At 37.6% G+C, this 19,638-nt stretch overlaps 1 protein-coding gene across 1 annotated transcript in view; it reads right to left on the bottom strand.

The window, feature by feature from the left end:
• Positions 1-528: 528 nt before the first annotated feature.
• plpp4 (phospholipid phosphatase 4) overlaps positions 529-19,638 on the bottom strand; it is a 57,885-nt gene continuing 38,775 nt past the window's right edge. Inside the window, exons 3-7 of the mRNA XM_042009485.1 lie at positions 18,641-18,731; positions 10,379-10,442; positions 10,155-10,279; positions 2,357-2,527; positions 529-1,172 (exon numbers count right to left, since the gene is read on the bottom strand). Of these exons, the coding sequence (XP_041865419.1) occupies positions 964-1,172; positions 2,357-2,527; positions 10,155-10,279; positions 10,379-10,442; positions 18,641-18,731 (660 nt within the window). The 3' untranslated portion in view covers positions 529-963. The remainder of the gene's footprint in view (positions 1,173-2,356; positions 2,528-10,154; positions 10,280-10,378; positions 10,443-18,640; positions 18,732-19,638) is intronic.

Raw genomic sequence — 19,638 nt, 5'->3', positions numbered from 1 at the left:
TTTCTTTTAAACTGGACCCCAAAGTAAAAAAAAAAAAAAAAAATGCCACCATTTAATTTCTGTACTTACAATCCAAACACTCCTTTCCTGAACCGATAATGCCACAGACCCAGGAGTTCATGTGCATGCTCCATGTCTTCTTCCTTGTTTTTAGTGTAGTTCGGTGACAACGTTTCAGCACCACTTACAGGCCTGGCATATGTTCTATGGCATTTTTAGTGCTTATGTGTGGACAGATTATTCTTTACTGAAAACTGTTTTTAAATAATTCAGTTTTGTCTCCGTGTTGATGTAGCCTTAGTTTCTCACACACTGTTTATGCATTTTGGTTCAGTTCTTTTTATTTGTTTATTTTTGTTATGACCTGGAACTGACCAGCTTTTTTTTTTTAAATGCACTTGAGACATTAAAACTAAATTAGGTTTACTTTCTTTTATGCATCCCTCTTTACACAATTTCACTATTTTTACTGGCTTAATCTTTTTTGGTTTTATTGCTGTGACATGCAGTTGGATTTCTCCATGTCTCCCAAACTATTTTTTCCAACGCCAAAACAATTAAATTTGTGTATAAAATGGCTGGACAATGACATCTCTCATTAAACAAAAAGTTTAGGCAAAAAAACAGCCAGTATTTCCATCTTTACTCACAGCCTTAGGTAAGATGTTTTTCTCAGTTTTCAACATGTTTTTCTCTCTTCCCTCTCAGTGGTGATGTCCCATATCTGTAGGTTCCTCTCACACTTCACAGCTATATTTAGACTTTAATCGCTGCTGAGTTAGAAACCGATTTAGGAAAAAACATATGTGGGTGTCACTAAGAAAATGAGTTATGGAATCAAATGGGTAACGAGTTTAACTGTCCACTGGAATGTATGTAAGAGCCAGTCAATTTCTAGGAATGAGGCGGTGGGCTTGGCGCTATGGTGAGAGCATCATGGGTTGTCTCAGTGGTGGCCACTAGTCATACTGGCCCTTCAGTCAAGCCCTCCAAGGGAAGGGTGGTGGCATTTTCAGTGGGCTGTGGGTCATCCTGAGGATGTGAGGGTTTGTTGGAGGCAGCAGCCAAACTGGCATAAGGCAGGTGGCAATCCATGTACAGGAAGGGCGGGTAGTGCTGGCGGTAGCAGATGTATGCAAACAGCAATCCGATCACACCTCCAACAAAGGCGTCTGCAAAGACACAGAAATGGAGATTTTTTTAAGGTGTATATATGTATGACTAATTTTAGCAAATGTGTGGCAGAAGATAAATAACACCTGCTCTCTGAGAACGAGCATGGTTAATTAGGCATTGCTTTGTGTGCTATAGTGTTTCAGTGAACATTTATCATGCCTGGCTTGTTTAGAGGTTGATGAAAGTAACATGAAAAGCAGAGCAATGAATCTATTCAGCTGAGGACTGTACTCTTTTGCCTCAGGACTGGCTGTCACTGTTACTTTGTCACATGCCTAATAGTTTTGTATTATACCCCCTTTAAGATATAATATATCATATAAAATAATATAGCTGCAAAGAATATACAGCATAAATTGCTGGGGAAAGATCAAAATGATATAGCCAGTTGGTAGCTGAAGTATCTGAAAAAGAGACTTCCAGAATATTAACTCGTTCTGGTTGAATAGCAAAATAATACATCAATTTTCACCAATCAAACATTGCACAGTGCATTGGTTTTGCAATTGTATTATCCCATCGAGTCCCGAGTTTAACATACTATGCCTTGATTTAATACATTAGTTTAGTGACCTTTTTTATACCTCTACAGTGCAAAGGGATGGTGGGAATATTAATATCCATCAAGCATGGTGTAGCAGCTGGGGAACTGGGAGCTCCCAGCTTGTGTTTACACTGAAAGCAGATTGACGCTCCTCAAGTTTAATGGACTGCACTATTGCTGCTTAGTTAAAGTCTGTCAAGGAGAAGCAGGAGAAAACGTAGATATCTAGAGGATTAGGAAAATTATCAGTCTGCATGTAACTAGTGCAAGTGTCTTGCTATGGGTGTAAATAACTCCAGGCTTTAAAAAAAAGTCATTTTTGTGGGTGTCCAAAAGCATATGGCTCACTAAAACTAATTAACACCATATGACAGAGCTGTCATCACATTATCACTTATTCTCTCCCACACCCCAAACACATATGGAGTTTTATCTCCTTGTCTTCACTGGTCTCCCTCCAGTTTTTCAGAAAACATTTAAAAACCTGTAGCTTGTCACTTTTAATATCCTTCCTGCTGAATAAAACGTTTCATCATTGTTTTCAGGAGGTTAAACCACTCAGTATGAAAGCGTTATATGATATTTAGATTTAGTCAAAACTACATTCATGTGTTGTGTCCGAGCAGTTGGGCGAACCTTGCCAGTGGTGTTTGTAGTCGCAGGTTCGGGACAAGGCGATCATCATGGCGCTATAAAGAGGCAGCACCATGGCACAGAGGCGCCAGCTGCGCCCTCGACCCTGATCCGTAAAGCACTGCAGCTTTCCCGCCAAGTAGAAGGAGGTGAAACCAAGCCCAGAGAATGCAACTAGCAGGAAGAAAGAAAAAAAAAAAAAAAAGAAAGAAGAGATCTGGGTCAAGATTAAACACCATGAATAGCAATCAGAGTATCAACAATTTGCAGTAATAATTACATCTCAAAGCATTGTCTTGAAAATGTCTGTGCATGTGCGTGTACGTGTTTGTGAATTAACATGGGATTTGAGAAAAACCTTTTAAATGAAGTTGATAAAAGTTTAGTCCTCTTCCACCTACACTTTAGTAATATCACTGCAAGATCAAACTGCAGTCCATTAGGCAAACCCTCCTGCACTAAATCACTGCTGTAGGTGCAAAAGAGCAATCAGAAGCCAGCAGACAGCTACATTTACCAAACAGCACTAAGCAGAGCCCACACACTGAAAGTGATCCATTTTATAATGTTTCATAGGTCTGACTGAGAGGGGTGTTTATTCTATAACCCCAAATTATGTTTCTAATGAATGCTTCATTTTGAATCTCATCTTGATTTTTGTCTAGAAATGTTAAATCATATTATCCACCTATTTACAGGTCAACCAATAAGTTTACAGCAACATCTGCTGGTTAATGTTAGAGAAAAAGTGGGGGTTTAAGTTTATAAAAACAGGGTTGTGTGAAGGTGCTAAGAGATGCTGAGACAAGTTAGTTTACTGATGCAGGCCAAGTGGGAACCATCAAGATCAGTCAGTTGGACATTTGTCTGTCAACCCACAACCTCATCAAAAACACAAGTAATGACTGTGCAGGCTAAAAAAAGAGGAAGGAGGATAGGTAAACAGGGTAGATACACAAAGTCCAGCCATCTCAGTGACCATGCTGTTGTTAGTTAGTATGAGTTAGATCCATTTACAACTCTGCTCTTTCTGTTTGGTCATTTACAATGGCACACTGCTGGATGGCTGGATGGATGGTTTTTGCTGATTTATATATATATATATATATATATATATATATATATATATATATATATATATATATATATATATATATATATATAAAACATATCCTACAATGTATAGTTTCCTTGATTTGACTTTTTTTTACAGAACAGAATCTAGCATGCACTTGTTGGCTGGATGCCCCTATTGTGCTCTGAATTTTCTTACTTTAGAGCCTGTCAGCATTTCCAGCTGATGTGAGGTAAATGAGGTCATGGAACTGGCATTTACCTATAAAATAAGCTGTGCCAAATAGCATGCACTCCAGAAAAGTAAGCACTACACTTCTGGGAGGACACATGCAAAGATGTTTCTCTACACAGAGAGTAAGTTTTCGGGTGAATACACTATGAATATATGGAGTAGAATCTCTCAGAGAAACTGTAGTCCTGCCACAGCTTTGTACCTCACACAAAATATCCAACTCAGGTAGGATGTTAATGTGCAACTCTATTAAATCCAGCACAGAGGGCAGATAAATGCTCATGTATCTTTTACCTTTGTTTTATTCTTCTTTTTTAACTGTTTTGTTACTCTTAACTGTGTTGTTATTGTGATGAAATCTGGTGATTTCCATTCTTAAAAGTTATTCACTGTCTCCGTAGAGTCATCAGTGATGATGGTGGCACAACGGTTAAAATGCAACTCTACTGAGAGTTTACTTTTAAATCTACTCCATATGAATGTTAGAACAGATACATGACATTTTAAATGACTTTACATATATTTTGTTTTGTTTAGGTACATGCTCAGACCAGGCTGTGTGGTTAGTCATCAGCTCCAGCAGAACAGCTTGAACGTGCTCTTGAACACCCACTCGGATGAGCTCCTATATTCAGTTCAACCAGGGAGCATTCCTAAAAACAAAGTAATAGGGTTCATGAATAAACTTCAGAAATGAACCCCTGTTTGTCCAGGTTCTAATTTTTGCTGTGTGGGTAGATCAAACACACAAAATTAGCAGAAGTTCAAGATGAAAGACTTGAAAGATTCAATTCATCAAAGGTTAGAGTAATAAAATAAATACTTTTAGTTAGTTAAGATCAAGAGAGATATGAATCATGCCACAGTGAAAGTTAATTGGCACTTTGTGGTATAGAAAATACTCCACAGAGTCCTCACCACCCACAGAAAGAACCACATGGGTTTTACAGACAACCACACAGCCATGCTCTTTCTAACTCCCATCTAAGCTCCTCAGACTGAGCATCCCTCTGTACCCATCCATCTCAATTCTTCGTGACTGCTCCACATTTCCAACTACGCAGCCGCTTACACTATTTGTTTTACACATCTAACCATAGCTAAGCCAATTTCGTTACTCATTTGGGAAGACAGAACTAAATCATCCATGAACCAAAGGCTCTGTCTGCTGACTAAACATTTTAAATTTTAACTTCTAGGAGTTTTGCCTGAGAAAATCACACATTTTCTAAATATCTTCCTCATTTTATGCAGAGCTTATTCTTCATCACTAACTGCTGTTTTTGTAGCACTGGCAGGATAAACTAATCACAATTTTATCTACACCATCTCATCCTTTAAAGAACTGCCCATCATTCTGAGTGTTTTGCTCCTTCCTTACTTATCGTTGTTATTAAGCCAAAAACAGATATCCAGTTAAATACTTCCCCCAAAGCAAAAGTCTGTTAAAGTGACGGGTGGTAGAGCTTATTCAAGCATGCTTTGAGAGGCAAACACCTAAACAGGACACCGAAATCTCAGGGGTTGAACATATTTGTTCTCCCACAGTCACAGTTTTAATGGAGACTATTAAAATTGTGCAGTGTTCTTCCCTCCCTGTGTTGATATATACTGACAGTTTTTAGAGGAAGAGGAATCGAGGAGGAACTCAATACACAAAAATATATAAAGTACCTGCACAAAGTGACTTAATTCTGCAACTCATTTAAAACCCTCTGCTAGGAAGCACAAAAGAGAGGGAAGGGAATGTTACCTGACAAAAAAAAAAAAAAAAACAAAACAAGCAAAAAAAAAAAAAAAAAAAAAACAAAGAAGACATGATTTTAACCCTTTTTTTCACATCCGTAATACACACAGTCAACACGTACTGGGTCAACATAATCAGGATTACCCCAAAACAAATATTTACCTGTTATGTATAAAACATGAGTGGGGACAACGTGTCCACACAAAGAAACCTATAAACACATTTTAAAGTAAAACTTGGATAATTTACTAAAACAATAGGAAATGAAATGAAGTGTATCTAATAACCACTGCAGGAGGCTCCTCCGGAGCGAGTGGGAGTCGTTGAAAGGCCAGAGGATGGAGAAAGGGGAGGGGGGGACATTGTGATAATGAATCTACTTAATGCATCTGTAAAACCTGAAAAACCCACATCCTTTGAGACAAAACAAACACACCTAATGAAAGTGATGAATGCAGAGCGAGTGCTTTTCCCTCTTTTTACAAAGGAATAAGGTTTGTTCAGAAGTCTTAAGAAAGTAAAGCAACGAGGAGGTGATTTCTGTTAGAGAATAACATTTTTGCATGCAGTACCAACGGCCATTAATGAAGTTAACGATTTTTTATGACAAATGTTTTTGAGTGTCTTATGTGTAACAATAAATGTGCTTATGATGATGTTATACACATTTGTATAGGACTTATTCAGTTAGTATAATTCAGTTAGTATACTGGTATTAACTTTATCTTCCCAGTCATAGTAGAAATCTCCAGTGTTAATGAAACTTCCTTTATATGTGACATTTATGGAAAAATAAACCCGCATTTTCTGTGCTTCAGAACATGTATTTGGGTGTATCTAGGTGTCCAAGAACTCACTTTGTTTGGGGCTCAAAGGTCTAAATCCACTCATCGAGCCACACAGACTTCTGTTAATCCAAACACTCTGTTAAAGCTGCCAGCTCATGATACTGTTGTCCAGCTTCTTCGCATTTATCTTCTAAAACTTCAAATTCAAATCACGTTGCATTCACTGAACCTCGGAATTGGAACATTTAATCTCTTTTGCTCTTGACTTTTGCTCTGCTATTAGCAGCAAATTTCCATTAGCAGCAAGCAGTTGACTTAACTTTAGAGAGAAAAGAGCTAATTACATTCTATAAGTATGACTAATGTTTTATATCCAGAGTGTGCTTTTGTTTTTTGATGTTCCAGTTGTAAATGGGAAATTCTAATTTACAGTTTGTAAGTAAATGCATGCACCACATCATAATTGAATTCAAGGAGTTGATAACATGGTTATTTCCTGTGATTGTTGTGACCAGAAACTCTTAACCCCACATTACAAACATGTAGATGAACAGAATGACATTATATTAGCACATATTATTATTTTATTTTCACAATATAATCTAAACTGTAAGAAATAACTCAATAATCAATATTTATCTTATTTTAGATAAATGATAGAATTATAGCTTTACTGTTGTTAGGCTAGCTCATGATGACGCTACTGAAGATGATGGGCACCACGACTGTCCCGGTCCAAACGTAGGATCATGGCAGTGGAATTGAGTTTTGTGTCTGACACTGCAACAATGTGGACTGTGTCAGAGAAAAAACAAATCAAATCCATCTAACTTTCCCAGTAGGAGATCGTCGCACGTGGCCTTATTCACGCTAAAGCACATAGTTTGTCCGTTACTTGAATAGTTCCAGATGATGTTGTGAGTTAAATAAACTGTTTCTTTCTGATGCATTTTATTTATTTCTACTATATTCATCCCAGCTTAGAATTTCCTTCTTTGCTTTTTAACCCCTCCTAGTTAAACCAGGCACAGTGGGCTGCCAGACCAGATTCCAGCAGTTTTAGGTGTCTCAAACAGGAAACAGATACTTGGAATTTTGCTGTAATGCACTTTTACCTCTCTGTTTTTTTTTTTTTTTTTGTTTTGTTTTCTGTTTTTTTTTTGTTGTTGCTTTTTTTTGTTTTTTTTTTTCAAATTCCTCCTTTATTTGTCTGAGGTGTTATCTAAAGCACAACAGCTCTTCAGCATACCAAAGAAGACCAGTGAAGGTCTGATGTAGAGATGTAGCTGTTTTTTTGGGGGTTTTTTGGGGTTTTTTTTTTTGCTTTTTTATGTACACACAAAAAAAAGACAAAGGGTAATGTGTGGACTCAGTGTTGCTTAATATGTTTTAAAAATACTGCTTTTTTCCTCTTGTCCATGACCATTGAAAGACTCCATATTTAACATAAAAATAAAATGAGAATTTCATGCCTGTGATACCACACTTGAAAATGTCCCATCTGGCAACCCTAATCAGCACGACAAGAAGACAAAAATAAGCAGGTGTAATATGCACCATATGTTTGATTAATTTGAGAATCATCTTACAATTACATTTATGAATCAGCAGTGAATACAAAGCAGCCGTGTGTGTCATGTTTAGAGTGTGCTGGAGTTAACTCTAAAAAACTTAATCACTTTGTGATCCAGCAGTCCTCATCAACACCACAGAAAATTGTGGAAGTGACATTATGATGCTTTTAGTCTCTCAGCCTTTACCTGACCTTTGACCCTCCAGGGACCTGTGGCTCATTGCTCCGGCTCTCACCAGCAGGAAATGCATACTAACCAACCAACTAGGTCCTTAAGTGGTTTCATCCATGAGCACACAAAACTCAATAGAAACTCCTTATTAGCATCGTATAATTGTGCTGGCATGAGCAAAAATACAGTTCTCTCTAGATAATCAAAAAAATGTGATGATAGACATTGTAATATAGATGACAGTGGATAAGTAAATCAAAAATGAGGTTTATTTCACAGGATTCACATAAACTCTGAAGAAAATACAAATGGTAAAGACGTCAGAGCGTTTATTAATAGATCATATCTAATAGCTTAATCTGCACAAAGGGGAAATGTAAGATAAATATGAAGTGTCAACAGTAACAGCTTGTGCTGTAGGTCCTGTTTGCTTTACTGTTGTGTCTGTTGGTGCAGTGGGTTTGGGGGAGTTGTTATTTATCTTTTTGTTTTCTCTCTCTGGGGCCTGTTTTCTCCAATTCCAGTTATTCTGTTACTTTGATACGAGCTGAAGAAAGAAAATCTAATCATAAAAAAACATGTGCTGCCGTACAAATTTTGGATTGCATTAAAAATAGTTTCCCTCCTTAAAGAAGTAGATGCCATCAAATGAGTTTTGGGTGTATTTACAGTATCTTTGTCCTGGCTGACCTTGATGGAGTTTTTTGGTTCGTGATTAAATCTTTTTCCCTGCAAACGCATTTGAGAATGTGACTGTAACACCTCCAAGTGATGTGTCAGGCTTTAAATCAATCAGAAGTGATGTGTCATCTACAGATGCCTCTTTATTTAAGGCTAAACTCACTGTTATCAGCTGTCTTGTCTTATTTCTCTGTCCCTTGTCACATTTGTCTGAGTGAAAGGTCAGCAACTTAAGCTCAATCCAGCAAGCATTGTCTGGTATAAAGGGACACAGACAGGAAATTGGATCCCTTTTGCTCTCTAGATGTGATGCCATATGGGTGCTACCTGTGTTCCCAATGCACTGCTCTCTCAATCACTTCCTTACTCACAGTGTAACAGCATAAGGCTATTAGAGCTGTCGCATAGATGAATGTAATCCACACACAGAGCTGCAGTGGATTACAAGGCATCGTCTCTCTTTTCCATTTCTAATGGGACACAGTCTGCACTTCAAAGCTTTTCATTTTAAAACAGGTGCTCTGAGCATTAAACTTCTGCTTAAACATCAATTTGAAAATTAGAAGTCAACCGCTGTTTTCAACATTAATTCAAAACTTTCACTGGCAAAATCATCTCATACTTCAGGGTGTCGTACCATGTTTTTGCAACACACATGCAGCCTGTTGTGGAAAATTTCAAGGCAGTCATACTCACAGCAGGATGAAAGCAAATTTTTCAAAACATTTCAACCTTTGCTAATTAGAGGCATCAGTAGGATCCATTTTTCTTTCTTGCATTGCTTTAGTTCTGCATGATTACCATGTTAACTGTGCAAAACGCAAACAATACTCCAAAAATATCAAGCTTGTCCCAGTTTATATTTTTGCAGACAATGTATAGATGTCCTTTTAGTTAGCATGATGCATGAGTGGAAAAAAAGCTTCTAAACTATGCTAACATGTTTCTATGTTCAAAGGCCTTAAGTGCATTAAGGCATTTAGTGATTTTCAGAGATCTTCCTTCTTAACTGCACCTTTTATATGCCCAATGTACCATGTAATACTGAGGGTTTGTACAACATCTGTGTGGCTCACATGCAAGCAAGCCATGCAGTATCTACCACTTTCCTGTCATCTATTGGACAAGAGAAAAACATGTGAATTATTTAACATGCTGCTGAGGTGAAAACAGCTTGTAAGCAATATGGTGGAAAGGATTCCCAGCATCCTGTGCAGGTCTGTACAGCTGAGCACAACAGGAAGTCAGGTGAAGCTGAAACAGTGGCTGTGTATTGGACTGTCAAATGTCATAAAATAAATATGAGTGACCCACTCTCCACAAGCTTCCTCAGGATGTGAAAGCTTGAACCTTTAATTAACTTTGAAGGAACAAAATAAACCTTACAAACACCACATGGACATTTCTTTTGAGCAAAACATCACTCATGGCAACATCCAGCTGAGAAACAGCTACTGTGCGCAGTTTTATGGAGTTAGTTTGAAAGTTATGGTAACTTTTACTTGTGCTGGCAGAAATCTTAATTACTCACAGGAGGAATGGCTGCTGGGGAAGCTCTTGCGTCCTTCAGAGACTACCTCTCGCTCCCCGGTGCACAGCATCTTTGCATTCACTTGTCCATCAGGGAAACAACGCTGGAAGTAATCCGGCCTGGGTCTGGAAATTAAAGCAACTTGTCAAACAATTCATTGGTCACAAATCTTTTAAGTCAAAGCTGAAAGATGCAATCTTATGTGTTGCATAACTGACACATACCTGCCAACAATCAACTTGATAGTATTTGTGAAGACTCCGTTTAAAGCAAGAGCCAGAGACACAGCTGGAAAGGAAAAGACACACACAAATCCTAATTTTATGGTGGTTATTATTCAAAGTGGTCCAACAGATGAGGTTGGCATTTTCAGCAAAAGAAACAATGATGCTGTTGTAAAAGAATCAATTTTACATATTTTATGCAATACAGGCTTTGGCAGGTATCCTGCTCTCCTTGTTTAATATATAAATAAATCCTATAAGATTCATGGGGTTTCCTTTAGAACTGGACAGATGGTTGTCAGGATTTATGCATGAAACAGCTTCTCATCATCCCTGAGTCCTGACAGGAGCAATTAGATTCAATCCAAGCTTCTCTAACAGAACTGGGAGATTGCTCACAGGAAGAGTGGTGTTTTTAACTGAATGCATCCATGTACTCAAAAAGACTTATGTCAAAGTGGATGTTTACCATTTGAGTTAATGGATTACATTAAACATATTTAGTTATTAATAGTAAAATGCAAGTCCAGAGCGTCAGTGGAACAGGATTACATTTTTACTATATTTTTAATTGGTCATTTAAAAATAACTTGGTAATTGTCTAACCCTGTCCTCCATAAAAATCATGGTAATCCTAAAGGCTAAAACCAAGTGCTATCAAATGAATCAGACAATCAGTTCTCCATTATACACAATCACCCTGTAGATTTGCTGCAGATTTCTTCAGAAGAGATGCAAAAACCTGTTATCATAAAAAAACTCTGATGTCTAAACATTGTTCCAGTATTTCAGCTTCTCTGATGGATACAAGGTTTTCCTGCTTCCTACACCAGTTTTATTTATTTATTTATTTATTTATAACCAAAATTTAGGAAAAAAAAAAAAAAAAAACGTTTGGCAAACAAATCAGAAGCTTTTAAATGTTGAAGAGGGTATGAACTGAAATACTTATCTAGTGCTAACCCTGTTCAACAAGGCTTTCACAGCGTTACATCAGAATATTTTGCACATCCCAGATCATTGTCATATACAACATACTGTTTTTTTCTGTTTGTTTAAGCATGTCTGATGTTTGATATGATTTCAAGTTGTCATTCCAGCTGTTCCATAGATTAGCTCCTTTAGTAGAAATATAGTGAATTTCAGTGTTTGTTCTCACAGCTATTTTTTTTAACATGTGTGTTCCTATTGGACCATATATTTACTCTCCTTCTGCCTGCTATCTTCACCTCTTCACCTCTTCACCTCTTGCTAAAAAACATGCTCTCATATCTAACCAAACGTTGGCTCTTTCTGCCCCTCATCAACCAGGTGCAGCTGTTTATTACAACAAATTAATGGATGGATTTAGCTCTAGACCGGAGCATGTCAAGCATTTGTCCAGGTATAGTATAAGAAATGCCGAGAAGGGCTAGAAAATCTAGTTGGCTACTTTTTGCTGCTTCAGCAGCTGTTGTTGGCAGCGCTGTAGTAGTTATAGTAATTCTGCAGATTGGTGACAACAATGCTCAGCATATGCATGTTACCTAAAAGCTGAATGAAATCCAATATGAGCATCCTCACTCATGTCGTCTAGCCACATATGGGATGAAATGTATACCCAAGATAGGAATACATGCTGAAGTGTTCGAGAAATTGGAAGCAAAGAAGCAAACAAACAAAAATCTATGAAAAAAAATAAGATATGGGTAAAATCAGTGACAATAATCCAATTGGAGTCATTTCAGCCTGGTAGTGTAAATAAAGTCCTTATGCTTGGCTTTTGGTTAAGAAATCTTCAGTACCATAAATACACGTGTGATGTCAAGATAATAGCTTTAGGTAAATAATTGCAGGCACATTTGGTTTAAATGGGTACACTCTAATAACCACCATGGATGTTACGATACATTTAATGGCAGTAGACAGTGTCTGTAGGTGATTTGTTGATGGCCCAGATGGAGACCCAGGGTGCATTTTGGTCATTTTACAAACATACAAATATTTTTAAAATCACCTACATAATTAAATCATTCTAAAAAATGAACTTGTTGGACAACCTCATATTCATCTATTCATCCATACTGTTATCCAGGACCAGGTTGAGGAGAAAACAGTCTTAGCAGAGATTTACAGAGCCATTTTCTGCCAGTACCCTCCTGCAGTTCATCCAGAGTGATTTCATGGTGTTTGCAAGCCAGCTGGGAAATCTAATCTCTCCAGCAGGTTCTGGGTCTGTTCTGAAGCCTAAAATGTTGGCATCTAAGATCTTAGCCTGCACAGTGTTCATTAGCTTCAATGATTTACTCCAATGGCTCTATGGTCACTCAGCCAAGTAAGCTAAATGTTAAAGTTAAACACATTGTGCTGGTTTATAAGTCAGATGCTTCCAGGAGAGAGGAAAAAGAGAAAGGTTTCCCTACTGTGGTTTGGTGAAAAACATGGCGTCAGGTCAAATCTGACTATGAAGCAATTACAGCCTCAGCCAAGTGTTTGTAACAGAAAACACGAGGATTAAAGTTAGTTGACAGGTGGGCATTGCACTGTAAATTAATTCTCATTTAATTAGCATTTAAGAAAACCACTGGGGCTCATGATTAGGGAGAGTGCCTGGCCTCATAGGTTCATTTTAATATTTTGCAGTGAAATTGAGCTTGCCTCATGTTGCCAGCACTCAAATTTATCATCTCCCAAAGCTGCTGAGAACAGCTCAAGGTCAGGATTACTTATGTGCTAATTAATTTGGGCAAACTTGAGGCAGATTTGATAAAAATCCAAAATGCAACATGTTGCGTTTGACCAGTCGTAAAATGCAACATTTAACTGCACTGTGTTTTCTGTCAGGTTTCCACCATTCCAACCTGAACACCCTGAAGCAGCAAATGGTTTGTTTTATCATGCTTATGTGAGTCTTGAGCACATACAGCTGCCTTACAGGGCAAAGCTGCCACAGTTTAACAATCAATTTTTGGTATTTAGCTTGTTGGCATCTTTGCTGAGTTAGCTTAAGTGACAAATTTGACCTTACATTCCCTTTAATTGCTGAAAAGTTAGCAGAGCCATTTCTTGCAATAAGGGGACTATGCAACTACATAGGACCCCACAAGCCAATAGGGGGGCCCTAAGCCTTAATGTCCAGCCTCAACTGAGGAGAATTAGAATGAGCTGTTCTTATTCCTTATATGCTTGAAAGTAAAAATAATGTATAACAATAAGGCATAATTAAATCAATATTGTTGGACTTCACTGTCACATATAGGATGTCAACCGGAATAATTGACATGTAGAGATTGGCATAGATACTCTGGAGTCAATACTTTGACATCAGCCAGTCAAAAAATCGAGTCCGATACCTTTTTGAGTATCAAGATACCACTCTGCTAATAGAAAACAGGACCCCCTAGAGGGGTTGTATCCTTCTTCCCTTTTTCCTTCTGACCTGTTTTCATGTCTGTTTCATGTTGTTTTTAGTGTCTACTCAGATCAGTAGAGCCCACCACACCCTCCTCACCAACCACCTCCACCGAAGGTGTTCAATGGACCCATCAGGTAAAACATAGGCATGGACAAAGATTTGGTATGTTGTTATTTTATGTTACATTATTTATGACTATGGGTTGCAGCAATTCAATCAGTTAAATTATAAGGTCAGTTTTTGTTTGGTGGTTCAGATTTGTGCTCCATGTGCCCCTTTTTAACTTTGAGGAGTTAATTTTGAGGAGTTGTTTTCTCTGGCAGCAGCGGCTGTGGTGGACTGGGACTAAGAGGAGGGGAAACAGTGGTTTGGGGAAGGTTCTCCAAAGTTTAGGTGCAACCTTCAGCGAACGTTTGCTGAATGTTTAGAAAAGTTTCTATCTCAATGATCAAGACAACGTTCTCTGAGCACCAGCCAACTTGACCAAAGTCTTCATCCAGTTTCTTTGTTAGTTGTGCACGTCTGCAGCTGAAACACCCTCTAAGTTACTGCATCCACACCAAACAGTAAACAGTCATCTGTGACTGTGTGACATTCAGCTAAGAGAGCAACATGCTGAAAATCCTGTACAATCTCCTGTTGAAAGTCAGCCATTTAAGTTGGGGATCTACCCATTCAAAAAATCTTCCTTCCGAGGCCACAAGCGGCAGAGCAAGACAGTCGGGTTCGGATGTAGTCTTCTCTACACTTATTGATTGATAGTGTGATAACATCAATAATGTAAATCTTGAAACTGCGAGAATCTGCATAAATAAGGAGGATAAAGAGGTCTTTGGTGGATTCAGCGTACAGCTGTGACAAGACTCACATGCCCAAAAACTGCTTCTCTTGCTGAGATAATACCAAATTCAGATTTTTAGCATCAGAAATAACTTTGTTTCCGGACACCCAGTTATAAAAATTCTATATGTAAGGATGTAAATGTGTGTCTGGCTATTAAAGTTCTATCGGATATCTTTATCTACTCACCAACATCAAAGAAGATTTTATAGAATTGCAGTAGGAGAAATTACAAATTACAGGGAAGTGTTTACAGTCATGGTAGGACAATCATTGCTTTGTGTTACAAGTTTCTCCAATTTCTTTCGTGCAGTTGACTGCATCTGCATATTATTTTACCTTCATTTTACCAGGCAAAACACTAATAATGTATTCTTATTTAAAACTTTGGCCTTGCAAGTGCCAGAGAGCACTTGCAGGATAGAAAAAAAACATAACAAAAAAAAAACATTAAACAATAATGCACATAAATTTCAATGAATCATTACATCAAAGGAAAATCCCCCCCAGGTGCCCATGAGGGTTTTTTTTGTAAATAGGAACTCCTATCGCAGCATTAAAGTTCAGGTGAACATGACTTGTTGATATTGTCCATTAATGAAGACTGTACATTGCTTGTCATGCGTATTGATTGGTTTAATAGTTTACATCTTATCAAGATGGTCTGCAAAGCTAACTGGCAGAGGATGAGCAATGTTGTGGGGAAATGGCCTGGCCTGGTCTATGAGTCTTTAGGTCCTCTGCAATCTATCACTTTTAACATCATGGATAAGTCAGGAATGCCCCTCTCTGTATGAGGTTGTGATGATGACATTTTGTATTCACAGGTGAAATCTATGGTGTATTTCTAGTGGATAGTGGGTATGCCTGCCAGCCTTTTCTCCTTACACAGTGTGCAGACATGTAATAGTACCCATGCCTGGACATGGGCATGAATAAAAAATGGCCTCCTGCAGGCACACTTTCAATATCCTCACCACTTGGACATGGGACATCACAGTGGCTTGTGCTGTCCTCCACAATGTGGCCATTATTTTAGGTAATGTGCTTTCACTTTAAGTTAAATATGAACTGCAATTGCAGAGGACTTAGTGAAATTTTAAATAGATTTGGCCTGCTATGATGCGTGTGCTGTGTGTATACAGGCCTGCAGGGAGGCTACTGCATCCATTCATTGCTCTGTTGTTGTGTGAGGATCTGTCCTGCATTTATTTCATTTTGCAGACACGAAGAGTGTATTACATACAGACTTTTATTAATGTTTATCTATTCTTGTGTTGTATAATAGGTTTTGATTCTGTGCTTTCTATCTTTTCTATCTCGCAAACTGAGTGTCCCAAAATAATTTCTTAAAAAAGATAGATAGGTAGGTAGGCAGGTGGATGGTTGGTTGGATGGATGGATGGATGGATGGATGGATGGATGGATGGATGGATGGATGGATGGATGGACGGATGGATGGATGGATGAAGCATGCAATGGAGAAGGTGCCAGAATTTAAATAACAAATATCTAAAGTTGAATTGTGTGTTAATTTCTATAAATCAAAGTTGAACTAAACCTATTCCCTACCAGACTATGTTCACAGCATATGTTTCCATATCAACTTATCTAGATGAACCTTTCTGAAACAGAAAACCCAGGATTACTGTTTACTCCAGCTTAACATAGCCAGCTGAACCAGTAAATCAGCTTTTTGAATTTCCCCCCAGTTCTTTCTGATCTTATATTAGCAGTATCCAAACAAGTGTTTTTCTTTTTTTTGTTTTTTGTTTTTTTGTACATTGATATGTAAATAAGAGCCTAATTTATTTATTTGGTTTGGCTGGAAATGGTTTAGATTGTTGTTTTCCTTGTGATCATTTTCTACCAGTTAACTTTGCTTGAGTGGCTCAACTTAAGAGGTTTAATTTTAATATCAGAAGGTTTTCATGACTGTAGCATGTTTCCCTCAAGAAGGGTAATATATTGTGGTATGTTTGTGGATTATATAAAGCCCACATCTCTGTAGGTTTTCAATGTGTCCCTGGCCCTGAAAAGTTACACAGCTTACCATATATAGCTTCCAAACTTGAATTCACATTGCTTCTGCTAATTTCAGGCTCTTAGTGATGCTAGTGGTATTGACCATTCTTGAAGTCCACCACACAGGCACCTTCTATATTCATCAACCTAACAATAGATTCAACCTGAACAAAAAGGTCTGTGCTGCGTTCAGGTACCTGGGACTTTTCTTCAGTGATTGCAGGAAATTAGAGACCCACTAAATAAAACCTTACATCACCACAATACTTTCTCAGCTCCGACAAACAGGTTGATTTCAAGGCAAAAACATATTTGAATGACAGAATAATTACTGTTATCAGAAAGTACTTTTACAATTTAAGGAATAAATTTTGATTCATTATTTTAAATGTGAGGAGACCTTACAAACTTCTATTTTAAACTGTAATTTTTGCTCAGTGAAATATATCTCCAGCTGGTTAAATGAAAATGTCTCTGCATGATATATGATCTCATATTCAGATGATGAATAATATTATTTATGCTTTGTAACCAAAATGGAAAACAAACACTGTTGTTTATGTCTGTGTCATTTTCAAAGGGTAGCCTTGTGGAAAATGCAATCCTCAAATGGCTTCATTATATTCTGACTGAAAGATAATCATGTAATTAAGCTGCAGGAGTTAAAGGATGATAAAAAGATTATTAGACAACTTTACAAAAGAAACAGAGTGCTGCTTTTCATTTTACCCCCACAGAACAATAGAGAGGAAGTGTGAAAGCAGAATGCACAAAGTCAAACAATGAATGCACTATATTGGCAAATTATAATCCCATAAGTAATTCCAAGGATTAAAATCTAACTCCAAAACCCCGGTTTATGCATGTTCTATTACCTCTGTTTGAAAAAGTGATTTATGAGCTTAGAATTAGAGGCCCACAGGGATAACGTTGAATTAATACATTTGCAAATACAGGAACAGCTTTGTTTGTGGGATTTTAGATTGAGTTTAAACACACACAGGTCTGTCTTTAACTAAAAATAAGCCATTTTTAATGATAGACTTGGCTGAACAAGTGATGTCTGATATTCCTGTCTCGTTAGGTCTAAAGATTTTACAGGTTTAAAGCCACCCTAAAAACTATGATCATGTTGAGCCTTGTCAGAATAATGGGCTTCCTTTTCCTCTTTGTTCTTCTGACTTGTGCTGTTTTCCAGTACTGCTTGTGGAAGTCCTTCTCTACAGGCAGATTAAATACTGAACAGCTTTGTAATCTCTGCACTGCTGCACCAAGCCACCGTTCACCACCTGATTCAATTCTTGTGTGCCTCTTTAATTGGATTTGTGTTAAACTTTCTCAATGCTTTCTAATATGCCAAAGCCTCTACTGGTTTCCTAACCCAGGGGAAAGTGAGGAACAGGGAAAAGATCAGTGTTAGAGAAACTGTTTGAGGATGAAACAAATGGCATAAAATTGTAAACTGGAAAAAAGTCATGACTGCTGTGATCATGCTGACTGCAATGAGAGGTAAAAGAGTTTAAAGAGTAACACCCATAAGCACAATATGATACTTATATGGGACCAATTTGTTTCTGACAAAAGTAGGAAACGATTGAAGATATTTAACTGCAAGAAAATAACAAAAAGAGTTTTTTTTTGTTTTTTATTTTTACAGTTCCTACAATGCCGTATGCACAGAAACTCTAAAATATGTGTACGCTCTTGTCTTAAAACTAACCCTCTCTAAATTTCCACTTCATTTTTCTGTGGTGCAGTGCTACAAAACAAACTGGGGTTCGACTTTCGAGTCGTGTAAGATCTGTTCTGGTTTTGGTTGGGTTGAAACACTAAAACCACTTGGTCAGGTAAGAGTTTTCCTAAAATAACTAAAAAAAAAAAAAAAAAAAGACCTCTGCTCATTCATAACATGACAGAGTATCTGCAAGTGATGAGCTTTGAGTGAGATTAGGCTGACTATTAGCAAAACATCTGTTGCATTTCCAGGAAGCGTCTCCACGTACCTAAACATGCCTCTTTGATCTCTGTCTTGTCAGTCCTCTGAATTATCTTCACCACAAATATCACTGCCAGTGGGGTAAGGAAGGAAATTGCCTGTGTGGAAATAAACACAATAAAACATGGATGGTTATTACTGTGACATTAGAGATGCACTGCAGCGCTCCATTGGGTCTGTTTTTCAGGTTAATTGTAAAATTACTCTTGCCTCCAGGTATGACCTAAATCCATCTATTATTCAGTGTTAATTTTAACAAGGCAAGCTGAGGGGCCAAACAAACCTCTCTATTGTTTAGTGGGTCTTCCTGTTAGAACAGAGAGAATTTGATAAGAGATTCAAGCCCTCTCATCACAGAGGTAATTATTCTTGCTGGAGAATGTATTAATTGCTTTCCAGACAAATTTGATAGATTTTCTTTGCCTTAAGCAACAAAGTATTTAAGATAACATCAGCCCCAATTATTTCATATCCGTGTAACATGTGCACAGACAGGTGCAGTGTAAATTACATACCAACATGCCACAATGCAAACCTGAAACTTTGTAGAGTAAAACAATGCAGAAAAATCTAAATTATTAAAAAAAAAAAAAAAGAAAAGAAAAGAAAAGAAGGAACATCATTGTAGAGACATCTTACCAGCATGTTGCTCCAATCACATTTGCCAAAATGTGATTTAATGCCCTTTAACTCACAACAGAGGCCGTCACTTTTCACTGAGGTTTAGAGGGAAAACCAGTAGGGGTGAAAAGAAAAAAGAAAAAAGAAAACAACTTCCTGTCTTGCTTGAGATTTTTAAATGTCCTCAGAACTTATTGTGAATGAATCTACAGGAGAACATTGTCATGGTTGGTTTACTTTATCTCGTAAGGCAGCTTTTCTCTCTCTCTCTCTCTCTCTCTCTCTCTCTCTCTCTCTCTCTCTCTTTTTAAAGAAAATGGCATCTTTAGAATATATCCTTGTAGTCAAGGCTAAGAAGACTGATGAGCAAATGTTACCATGGAA

The sequence above is a fragment of the Melanotaenia boesemani genome, chromosome 16, assembly GCF_017639745.1.
Source record: "Melanotaenia boesemani isolate fMelBoe1 chromosome 16, fMelBoe1.pri, whole genome shotgun sequence".
NCBI lineage: Eukaryota > Metazoa > Chordata > Actinopteri > Atheriniformes > Melanotaeniidae > Melanotaenia > Melanotaenia boesemani.
The sequence above is the reverse complement of the archived record's forward strand: the minus strand, read 5'-3'. Positions and strand labels throughout refer to the sequence as shown.